Source organism: Gobio gobio, assembly GCF_949357685.1.
Source record: "Gobio gobio genome assembly, chromosome: 7".
Taxonomy (NCBI): Eukaryota; Metazoa; Chordata; class Actinopteri; order Cypriniformes; family Gobionidae; genus Gobio; species Gobio gobio.
Window position 1 is genome coordinate 22,540,886 of NC_137103.1, and position 12,711 is coordinate 22,553,596.

General features: G+C 38.8%; 1 protein-coding gene across 1 annotated transcript in view; it reads right to left on the bottom strand.

Annotated features, from left to right (window-relative positions):
- myo16 (myosin XVI) overlaps window positions 1-12,711 on the bottom strand; it is a gene marked incomplete at both ends in the record, with an annotated part of 227,562 nt that overhangs the window by 123,837 nt on the left and 91,014 nt on the right. Inside the window, 3 exons of the mRNA XM_079821463.1 lie at window positions 1,109-1,259; window positions 4,155-4,305; window positions 9,490-9,565. Coding sequence (XP_079677589.1) covers window positions 1,109-1,259; window positions 4,155-4,305; window positions 9,490-9,565 — 378 coding nt within the window. The remainder of the gene's footprint in view (window positions 1-1,108; window positions 1,260-4,154; window positions 4,306-9,489; window positions 9,566-12,711) is intronic.

The following is a 12,711-nucleotide window of genomic DNA, read 5'->3' on the forward strand; positions in this document are numbered from 1 at the left end:
TTTTGAGTCAGTAAGATTTTAGATGTTAGTATGTTTTTGAAAGAAGCATCTTATGCTCACTTATTTGATCATAAATACAGTAAAAACATTAATTTATAATAACCATTTTCTATTTGAATATATTAAAAATATTATTTATTTCTATGATGGCAAAGCTAAATTTTTTGCATCATTTCTCCAGTCTTCAGTGTCACATGATCCCTCAGAAATCATTTTAATTTTGCTGCTGAAGTAAAATTTCTTAATTACCATCAATGTTTTAAAGAGTTGTGCTGTATATATGATATTATAAATGTTTGTATTGTTCCTTTTGTACAATTTAATGCATCATAGCTGAATAAAGGTATTATTTCTTCAATTTAAAAAAAATCTTAGTGACACCAGCAATTTGAACGATAGTGTAAAGTGCATCATGTCGTTATCTAATCAATAAAATGGTAAAGGAAGTGGTAAAATCCACTTTCTGATTTCTAACACACACACATACACTAAACTATAAGCTCACACAGTACTGTGTGTCTTAGAGCAATTGGACTGCTTTTCTCAGTTCTATCAGAGGTCAAGGGTCACCCTCAGGGTGTGTAGGGTCAGAGTGTGCAGTGGGATAGATTACTAAGGCTCTCTAAACTATCCAAACTATGACTGATTCTACTCGCTGCTCACCAATAGCAAGGCAGGACTTTCCCAATGCATTAATCCACAACCTGCCGTGGTGAGACAAGATCTAAGTGTATTAGATGTTACTCATTTCTCCTTATTACCCTTTACAAACAAAACAAATTACTCTGAATGTGCAAGACCAGTACAGAATACAATTGCTCTGTGCAAGGGGATGCATGGGATTGGTTGAGTTTTATACTGTAAATTATTGTGCACATTTAAGCTATCCTTAAAAACCTAGCCTTCCAGGGCAGAATCCAAACTAAAATCCTATTGATGCCTTAAATGTCATTCTGTACATGTAGGCGACTCACTGTGTTTTGGAATAGAGCTTGCGTGATCTATAATACCTGGAATATGTTTCAAATGAATGTCCATAATATAAACATTAGGCTTTTTGACACATTCTTTAGGGTACAATTTTCCCAATTCTCATCTCTCCTCTGACCTGCTCCAGTTTTCCTGCAGCGCTGGGATACGGTCCATCCAGCCCGTTATCAAGTGAAGGCTGCTGTGTCAGAGCTCCTCCCGAGTCCCTGAACATGGCCTCCTTCTCCAACAAACTGTCCCTCCTAGAGATGGGTAGAGCCATAGTAGCCCTGAAGGAAGGGGAAAAACAAAAACAAATCAATTAAATCAACACAATCCATTTTTGCACTGCCATGTTGGCACAGAAGCTGCATCCACTTCAGATTAGGTGTCTTTAAACAGACTGTTTAACGCAGCTCAGAGGTGGCATGAATGCATTTACACTGTAATTGCAAAAATAATGATATGAGATGAATGTTTTAAATATAAAATTTAGAAATATAAAATTATATTAAAAAGGTACTTTAAATATGATTCTAATACCGTCAGTAGCTGGTCTTTTTACAATCACTTTGGCACTAACTTCAAAACCTTGACGTAATTTTTCAAAACTCTAGACACAAAACTCACAACCAATGATCAAAATGCACATTTTTCAAAACTCACAGTTTTTTTCAATTGCTTGGATACAATACACATAAAACTAAGATAATTTGTTCATTTAACGAAAACCAACTGTTCAATATTACACAACTTAACATCAAAATACTACCATTTCAAAAGGCAATTCACACATTACATTTCAGATGAGTGTCTATTCATTTCATTACAATAATCCAACTATCAATTGATACAACTGCTCAAAATGAGAAGTAACTGTTGCATTACTCTTAATGCATAGTTGTATGGAAACAATATTCCATGTTTAGATCATGAAAATTTCAAGATAATGAGATTCATGGTCACCAATTAGCGTGGAGCATGAACCAATTAGACTTCATTATATATGGATGTAATATTTCATCATCTTTATTTACATTTCAGACACTGTTTCTATGGTCCCATGTACCACCTTTTCAGACCATTTACAGTATTGAACAAGTCACTCTTATCAAGGCCAATGACATCACGGCAGACCAGTGTCAGGCCTGAATTTGCCATGCCCGAAGGTTTTTTCCAAGATGTTTGGCTAATGAAAACATCCATTGTGATGTAGATGAGAACCTGTGGCCAAATCCACAAGAGAAGACTTGATGAAAATTTAGGTTTTGCTTTTTGAAGTACAAGCAACCAAATTGAGGAACACTGCATTTGATGTTTTACAGTATTGTCTTTTCTTTTCTATTTCGTAGCTAATTATTTTGCTTCGATTCAAATAAACTCATGTTGTGATTGTACTGTATTGTTTTTCATCAACATATTTCAGATTTTCTACAAGGATTCCACTGAGTCTGTAGTATTCTTTCTACTACTGAAGTACTTTTACAGGGATGTATTTACACGTAGTACCATGATGAAACATGTATCACCTATTTTGCACTAAAATATTTAATGATTGTACGAACAATGACAGTGAAACTCTCGGTTGCTTGTGTGTGGGTGATCTAAATTAACGTTTCAATGGTATTTCACAATAAATTTGTTTTTTGAAGCAATGATTGTGCAAGTGCAAGATTTATTAAAAGATATGAATGCACAATGCAAAGTTTTGAACATTGGACAGCTAGTGTTACAAGTGATAACCGTTGTGAGTTTTGAAAAATGATGTCAAAGTTCTGAAATTAGTGCCAAAGTGATTGTAAAAACCTGTAACGAGTGAGTCATTGAATCATTCAAGCAATTCATTTAAAATGGCTAATTTATTTAGTTACGAAGCACGTGACTGACTTTATGAATAGTCATTTTACACAGATCAGGCATAACATTATGACAATATTGTGTTGGTCCCCTTTTGCTGCCAAAACAGCCCTGACCCGTCGAGGCATGGACTCCACTAGACCCCTGAAGGTGTGCTGTGGTATCTGGCACCAAGATGTTAGCAGCAGATCCTTTAAGTCCTGTAAGTTGCAAGGTGGGGCCTCCATGGATCAGACTACTTTGTTCAGCACATCCCACAGATGCTCGATTGGATTGAGATCTAGGGAATTTGGAGGCCAAGTCAACACCTCAAACTTGTTGTTGTGCTCCTCAAACCATTCCTAAACGATTTTTTGCTTTGTGACCGGGCGCATTATTCCCTGGTGGCTGTGACCTCTTTCAACAGGATACTGCTATGCACTGTGTATTCTGACACCTTTCTATCAGAACCAGCATTAACTTCTTGAACAATTTGAGCTACAGTAGCTCGTCTGTTTGATCAGACCACTCGGGCCAGCCATCTCTCCACCCGTGCATCAACGCCCATCAGCCTGTTGCCAGTTCACCATTGTTCCTTCCTTAGACCACTTTTGATAGATATTGACCACTGCAGACTGGGAACACCCCACAAGAGCTGCAGTTCTGCAGTTTTTCACTGAACCGGTCATAATGTTATGCCTGATTGGTGTACAAGTCATTTATTGAATAATTCACTCAACTGATTTGTTAAACTCTGGTTTGCTTTGAAACTATTTTTGATTGCAAAATGAAGCAATATTGTCTCTAAAATATAAGTAATTTCCTATTAACATCTTGTTTATTGAACTTTTGTATAAAATCAATCACATTTGCAGTTGTACTTATATTCGGGGGGTTGTAATTGCAGAATAAAACTCAAGAGGGTGATCAGGACCCTTGCATCACCCTGAAGGTGTTTATTCTGCGATAACAATCGGCTGAATGTACATTATCCCGCTTATTATACGGCTCCTTGCCACATAAATAAATAATTAGACATGAAAAATTAATCGAAGTCCAAATATTTTATTAGCTCTTTAAATGCAAGGCTTCTGCAGAGAAAGCAGTTGCTGGTAAGCGGCAAATTCAAACTAGACTGACATCGGGGGATAACATACCTGGATGGCGCGATTGACCAATTAGAATCAAGTATTCCAGAGATGTGTAATAATATTGCCTAACTATATCATGTTATAAATATAAATCATTTCTTGATGTCATCTGAATTCTCTAAAATCTTCTGTTCAAGTCCGTGGATTGGCTAAACATTCACTGAATCAAGAATAAAAGTCTTTCACTACAGTACATACAGTTTTTTTACAGGCAGGTTGTTGTCCTGGTTGGCCTCTGTGCAGTGCTCTTCTGATTGTGGAGGCGGGAACGAGGGGTCTGTCTGTCTCTGTACCCAGAATTCCTCTGCTCTCATCAACATATCTGCAATCTGCTCAGTAGCAGCTATGTCTGTAAAAGACAAAGTCAAAGTGGGTCAATGTGTAAATCATCTAAAAATGAAACAATAAAAAAAACGGATGAAAACCAAATATAGATTAAGTTGATTTCGATGAGACTTCTTTTATTTGTACTTTTAAGTAAACATCTTCAACATAAGAAAGAAGGTAATATTGGTTTGGAAAGGCAGCAATATATAAAAATTCATTTTTGGGTGAACTGTTCCTTTTGAAAGAGAAGGCAGACAGTGTCATTTTTACAAAATCTGACAATTATTAGTGTCTATAAAGACAGCATTTACAATGTCATTTCGAGCCATGATTTTCCCTGGGGTCCAATCAATGTTCTCCCTCATTCCCTCTGTATCTCTCACCCCCTGCTGTCTCTCATATGGATGTGGCCATTTTGTGATGGGCATTGAGCCCTGCTGCCGATTGATCCATCTGAGCTCTGATTTGGGGGGGTGGGGAGAGGCGGATAATCCTTCCCCCCTGAATGGAATCATAGGATGAGGGACCAGCCTTTTGTCTTTCTCACCGAAAGAGAGTGAGACACCAAGAAGAACGATCCAAATCGCAACACATTCTCTCAGAAAGTCAGATATATACACTCCTCTCTAAAAAGAATGCAAGAGAAGAGAAAGGATTCACTTTGGCTTAACTCAAGGATGTCTGGGATGAAACTCAGAGCCAGAGTCTTAGAATGAGCTATTGATTAGAGTCTGAGACGCGGAGCGCTGGGGAAAGACTAAGGAGACTGATCTAACACCTTGCTGGAGGTTTAGTATGAGGCGCACGAGTCTCTCTTCTGCAAGTAGCACACTGAATGACTGAGATCTTACATTATTATAATAATCAATACATTTGAGTTGTTTTCCAGTTAAAAAACCCCCCACAAAAATAACAAACAAACAAAAACAATTCTAAACATCCTCAAGATACTTGAAGCAAAATTGCATTAGACACTAAGACTTTTTAGGGAATCTTGCAATAAGTTTATTTGTCTTATCCTATTGGCAAAATATTTTATTCTTCCTAACATATTTTCCCCTGAGGTTCCTTGAAACAAACAAACAAAATAAACTGAAACAAAACAAGCCCAATGGCCAATCAAAAATAGCCAAAAAGTAGCCAAATGACTATCTCAGATATCAAAACTCAAAATATGCCATTCCCATACCTAAAATACATATTTTAGGAAGCACGTTTGAGCTTCATCAAGAACCAATGAGGTTCACTCTTGTGTTACGCATCTCGATTGTGCTTCTCAAGAACCAACAAGGTTCATTCTCGTGTTACACAACACGTTTGCGCTTCTCAAGAACCAATGAGGTTCATTCTTGTGTTACGCAGCATGTTTTAGGTTCATTCTCGTGTTACGCATCACGATTGTGCTTCTCAAGAACCAACAAGGTTCATTAACATGTTACACAGCATGTTAGAGCTTGTCAAGAACGAATGAGGTTCATTCTCGTGTTACACAACACGTTTGCGCTTCTCAAGAACCAAATGAGGTTCATTCTCATGTTACGCAGCACGTTTGAGCTTCATCAAGAACCAATGAGGTTCATTATCGTGTTACGCATCTCGATTGTGCTTCTCAAGAACCAATGAGGTTCATTATCATGTTGCGCAGCACGTTTGAGCTTGTCAAGAACCAATGAGGTTCATTCTCGTGTTACACAACACGTTTGCGCTTCTCAAGAACCAAATGAGGTTCATTCTCATGTTACGCAGCACGTTTGAGCTTCATCAAGAACCAATGAGGTTTATTCTCGTGTTACACAACACGTTTACGCTTCTCCAGAACCAATGAGGTTCATTCTCGTGTTACGCATCTCGATTGTGCTTCTCAAGAACCAACAAGGTTCATTATCGTGTTACGCAGCACGTTTGAGCTTGTCAAAAACCAATGAGGTTCATTCTTGTGTTACACAGCACGTTTGCGCTTCTCAAGAACCAATGAGGTTCATTCTCGTGTTACGCAGCACGTTTGAGTTTCATCAAGAACCAATGAGGTTCATTCTCGTGTTACACAACACGTTTGCGCTTCTCAAGAACCAATGAGGTTCATTCTCGTGTTACGCAGCACGTTTAAGTTTCATCAAGAACCAATGAGGTTCATTCTCGTGTTACGCATCTCAATTGTGCTTCTCAAGAACCAACAAGGTTCATTATCGTGTTACACAACACGTTTGAGCTTGTCAAGAACCAATGAGGTTTATTCTCGTGTTACACAACACTTTTGCGCTTCTCAAGAACCAATTAGGTTCATTCTCGTGTTACGCATCTCGATTGTGCTTCTCAAGAACCAACAAGGTTCATTATCGTGTTACGCAGCACGTTTGAGCTTGTCAAGAACCAATGAGATTCATTCTTGTGTTACGCAAAACGTTTGAGAATCATCAAGAACCAATGAGGTTCATTCTCGTGTTACGCATCTCGATTGAGCTTGTCAAGAACCAATGAGGTTTATTCTCGTGTTACACAACACTTTTGCGCTTCTCAAGAACCAATTAGGTTCATTCTCGTGTTACGCATCTCGATTGTGCTTCTCAAGAACCAACAAGGTTCATTATCGTGTTACGCAGCACGTTTGAGCTTGTCAAGAACCAATGAGATTCATTCTCGTGTTACGCAAAACGTTTGAGAATCATCAAGAACCAATGAGGTTCATTCTCGTGTTACGCATCTCGATTGTGCTTCTCAAGAACCAATGAGGTTCATTCTTGTGTTACACAGCACATTTGAGCTTGTCAAGAACCAATGAGGTTCATTCTTGTGTTACACAGCACGTTTGCGCTTCTCAAGAACCAATGAGGTTCATTCTTGTGTTACGCAGCACGTTTGAGTTTCATCAAGAACCAATGAGGTTCATTATCGTGTTACACAACACGTTTACGCTTCTCCAGAACCAATTAGGTTCATTCTCGTGTTATGCATCTCGATTGTGCTTCTCAAGAACCAACAAGGTTCATTATCGTGTTGCGCAGCACGTTTGAGCTTGTCAAGAACCAATGAGGTTCATTCTCGTGTTACACAACACGTTTGCGCTTCTCAAGAACCAAATGAGGTTCATTCTCATGTTACGCAGCACGTTTGAGCTTCATCAAGAACCAATGAGGTTCATTATCGTGTTACGCATCTCGATTGTGCTTCTCAAGAACCAACAAGGTTCATTATAGTGTTGCGCAGCACGTTTGAGCTTGTCAAGAACCAATGAGGTTCATTCTCGTGTTACACAACACGTTTGCGCTTCTCAAGAACCAATGAGGTTCATTCTCGTGTTACGCAGCACGTTTGAGAATCATCAAGAACCAATGAGGTTCATTCTCGTGTTACGCATCTCGATTGTGCTTCTCAAGAACCAACAAGGTTCATTATCATGTTACACAGCACATTTGAGCTTGTCAAGAACCAATGAGGTTCATTCTTGTGTTACACAGCACGTTTGCGCTTCTCAAGAACCAATGAGGTTCATTCTTGTGTTACGCAGCACGTTTGAGTTTCATCAAGAACCAATGAGGTTCATTATCGTGTTACACAACACGTTTACGCTTCTCCAGAACCAATTAGGTTCATTCTCGTGTTATGCATCTCGATTGTGCTTCTCAAGAACCAACAAGGTTCATTATCGTGTTACGCAGCACGTTTGAGCTTGTCAAGAACCAATGAGGTTCATTCTCGTGTTACACAACACGTTTGCGCTTCTCAAGAACCAAATGAGGTTCATTCTCATGTTACGCAGCACGTTTGAGCTTCATCAAGAACCAATGAGGTTCATTATCGTGTTACGCATCTCGATTGTGCTTCTCAAGAACCAACGAGGTTCATTATAGTGTTGCGCAGCACGTTTGAGCTTGTCAAGAACCAATGAGGTTCATTCTCGTGTTACACAACACGTTTGCGCTTTTCAAGAACCAATGAGGTTCATTCTTGTGTTACGCAGCACGTTTGAGTTTCATCAAGAACCAATGAGGTTCATTCTCGTGTTACACAACACGTTTGCGCTTCTCAAGAACCAATGAGGTTCATTCTAGTGTTACGCAACACGTTTGTGCTTCTCAAGAACCAATGAGGTTCATTATTGTGTTACACATCCCATTTGAGCTTGTCAAGAACCAATGAGGTTAATTCTCGTGTTACGCAGAGAGGGATAGAAATCAACTCACGGCAACAGTTTAAAAGTAGCCCAATTCCGCGGGAAAAAAACACAAATTTGGCAACCCTGGTCAGAGAAAGACTGGAAAATGGCCATAAAATACACATTTAGAAATCTGAGTTATATTAAAAAAATCCTGGCTTATCCAAGCATTAAAATGGCAGTGAATTGTTGCCTCGTTTTTTAAGTCCATAAAAGTGCATCTGTCCATCATATAACTGCTCCACACGGTTCCGGGGAGTTAATAAAGGCCTTATAAAGCGAATTGATGCGTTTGTGTAAGAAAAATATCCATTTAAAACTTTAGAAAGTCAATTATCTAGCTTCCGTCCGATCGCCTTCCGTATTCAACTTAAAAAAAAAGTGTAGTGCCTGCCTCTCACAGTTCAAAATGCTTACGCTACATCCGATGAGTGTAACTGGTGTGCAATGTCGTCAGAACTCTTGGCTTCAATTAGTTTTGACAGTAGTTATGATATTAAGCATCCTGAGCCACAGGCTAGTGGAAGCAGTTTCACAGACATCAGCAGAGAAGCGAACAGAAGTGAGTGAATCTACCCAGCTATAAAATACACACACCCAACTGAAAGCTCTAGAGAGGAAGAGCAGTCTAACACATTTAAACACAGGGGCACAAATGTGTAACACATCCCTGACAACGTTGGTTTCTGCTCAATTCTGTGTGAAGCTCACAGAGATCGACTTCATATACAGTAATATTTAATCATCCACATACATTGCATAAAAAAAAAATACATTAAAAAAATAAAATGGTAATAAAATAGTATTCTCATGATTGTAATATAAATGCACAGAACTATATTAAACAGCCTTATATTCATTGTATTAAAGTAATTGTTGACTTGCACACTAAAAATATTAATAATCATTTAATAATAATTATTATTATTATTATTATGTTCTACATACAGACACCTAAAAGCAATGAGCATTTGATAGCAACTAAATATCAACATGAACTGAAAACTTTGTATGGGTCGACCACTGGTACAGTTTTCGTATGTGTCTTTGTACCTGAGGGCTTGTCCTGGTTGCAGTTCAGTAGAGTTGGATCTGCTTTGTGCTTCAACAGCTGGCTCACAATGTTGGTCTGTAGGGACACAAACACACACCCATGACTTGAGAGCAACTCAAAGAGAATACTGAAATATGTAGGTCACATCTTAAAGACGGCTGCATCCATCAGCTCTGAGTCTCATCTACAACATCAGCTGCCAGATCAGCTCTGTTCCTGCCTCCAGCACTGAACATATGCTAACACCTCACATTCACACCCTCTGCAGTGTGTTCATTAGTTACTGCCTGCACACAGATATATACACATATTTATCTACATTTGTTCACCTGTCTTTTTAATTCTGTTACTGTGCTGCTGCTGCTGCTGCTACTGCTTGCTTTACACGCCCACGGACACACTGTTCCAGGCACTAAATCATAGTATTTCGGACTCAAACACACTGGAGTCATGCTGCATGTGTGTGCATACAATCTATGATGTGAAAGCATGTTTGATGTATTATTTAGGTGTGTGTGACCAAAATAAACTCAAAAACAGCTTTGGGGATAAATACAACAGACGAACTTGCGAGATGGCTAGTGTCTTCACTAGAAATTACAATTGGGGATGTTAACAATTAATTGGCGATCGATTTATTGGCGATAATGCATTTAATCGATAAAACGTATTGATCGTCGATTAAGCAGGGTCATGCGCGTGCATGCTGCTCACCTGTGAAACATGTAAAGCAGATTGGGACCATTTTACAGCTAAAGCTACATACTTTCATCATGACTAAGTTTGCGTGTGCATTCGCAGCCTTTTGTTTTGTGCAAATGTAAGTTGTAATATTGTGTTTATTATGTGTAAGCCTATATATATATATGATCTCTCTTATATAGGGTGCATTTGGATAAGAATTTACGCGGTAGTAAAGCATGCCGGTGATCATCTTCAGCCTCAGTGCATGCAGCTCAAATAGCAATGCACAACTAATAATGACTATCATTGGGACTGTCATATTACATAACATTATAAAGAGAACAATATTCTAATAAAACATTGTGAATTATTTGGGTTTAGTTGCCTTGTTTCATCACGTTGCTCCAGGAAATGCGAGTCACATTCTGAATAGCACGTAGATGGAGTTCACTTGTGCATTTGCGTCATTTTGTGAAAAGATATCATTTATCATTGGTTGTTTTATTTATGAATGGATGTTTTTCATGAAACTGTTGGCTGACAATAAAATCACATTTAACTAACCTTAATTGTCAAATTATTTTATCCCATGTATTGTAATAAGCGGCGTTCCACTGCAGGAACTAGAGTGGTACTCTGTGTGTTTCGACTTAAGTGAAAAGGGTCTAAATGAAGTTCCCAAAGTTCTCAAATTTCCCCCTCAGAAAGTCTCTGCTCGCGACTTGCAAGGTAGTACTTTCAGTAATTTTCGGGGGTGGGACTTAGGCACTGAACATGCTGATTGGTTGAGTTCATGCAGCATTTTATTTCAACCACCATTTTTAAAAGTCTGTTGCGGTGCATGCAGTAAGAGTTGTTTGCTATTCGACTCAACAATGGAGTTTAAAAAATACGTCCGGTGGACCGACGATGAGGTTCAGGCTTTATTAATAAGCTTATATGCGGAGGACGAAATCCAGCGGGAACTGGGAAGTTACACGCAGTCCTACATCACCGGACTAACTTCACAGTAGGGCTGTAACGATTTGACCAAAAATAAAAACCTCGATTAATTGAACATTTTACTTCAATTATGATTATTTTTTCTTTTTTTGCCCTCATAAGGTTTTTGAGAAAGTTCCTGATAAGGTTTTTACTGTAAATATTTTCTACTATTAAAAAAGGTGGATTTTTTTTTTCTAATGAAAAAGTGCATTTCTTTGTGATTTTAAAATACTTGAAGGAAACGGTTCACTTTCAGCAGTTATTGTCTATGGGGCAGATTTCGGTTTGTTGTACATTAGATACAGATAAATTAACACAGTAGGCCTACATTACATTTATTTGAATGCATTAATGAGAGAGTGATTGTGTGTGTGAATTACTCATACCGTCTCTATTCATTTTAAATCTGTGGTTTGTACTTCCTTCAAAGGTATTAAAATATATGCCTTTAACGGTTGAGTTTCTAAGCTTCTTTAGTGACTTTACATTAGTCACAGGACAGCGTTGACATTGCGTTTCTGCGCTGCTCTCTGCGCGCGATCTTCACGTGATGTGCGAGCTTCTGTCTGAGTGTTCGTTTGTCACAATATATCAGGCATTAGTTCAACATAATACACATCTGATGGTCTAAAATCGCTTTAATGTTCAAACTGGCAGGCCTTAAAACACATACAAATGACAAAGCTTTGTGAGGACGCAGGTGAAAGAGGTCTGCCTCCAGGGCGCACGCACGCGTGCGTTGTCAGAGACGCGACACAGCTCAGCTCTCTGTATCACAGAAAAAAGCTGAGCACTGAACGGATAAGTTTTTGTAATGTAATGTTGTTTTTGAATAGTACACAATCGCTTTAAACGTTCAAACTGGAAAGCCTTTAAACGCATTTACTTGACAAACTTTATGAGGATGAAAGTGAAAGCGATCTGGCTTCGGGGCTTGCGCGCACCATCTGTGTGTGTGTGTGTGTGTGTGTGTGTGTGTGTGTGTGGCAGCGCGTAGGCTGTAAGAACGGAAATTAACTTACCTGTATAAACTGTGTAAAACATGCATTTACTATAGTGATTCTGGGCATCTATAAACAAAGATAACTGCTCCTGCATCTCTCTGTGTGCCTGCAAACTGCACTTGATGTGACTGACGGGGCGGAGTCACGTGACTAAAACCGTTTATTTTCCGATTAATCGTATAGCCCTACGTCACAGTACTTTAGACAGCAACAAGTCTGGGGGGAAAAAATGTTCCTGGGACAAATTGTTCTGGGTAATTTCAGTGGAAACAGCTATAAATGGCGTAATTTAAGAGTAGGCATTGGTCCACCCTATTTGACCAAGATCCGCTCACTTTAAAATGTCTGGCCCCACCATGGATTCCACCCAGTTTACAATGTTCTCTATTGTTTACTGCATGTACAGATGTGTGTTAAGTTGGTGAACGATGAAACTGAACTGAATCTCAGCAGTATACCAGTTCTGCTGAGTCACACAACCATCTGCAGTGCTAACGACTCACTCAATGTTTTTGTCTGTCTGTGTGAGATAGAGTGAGATTCTGCTGT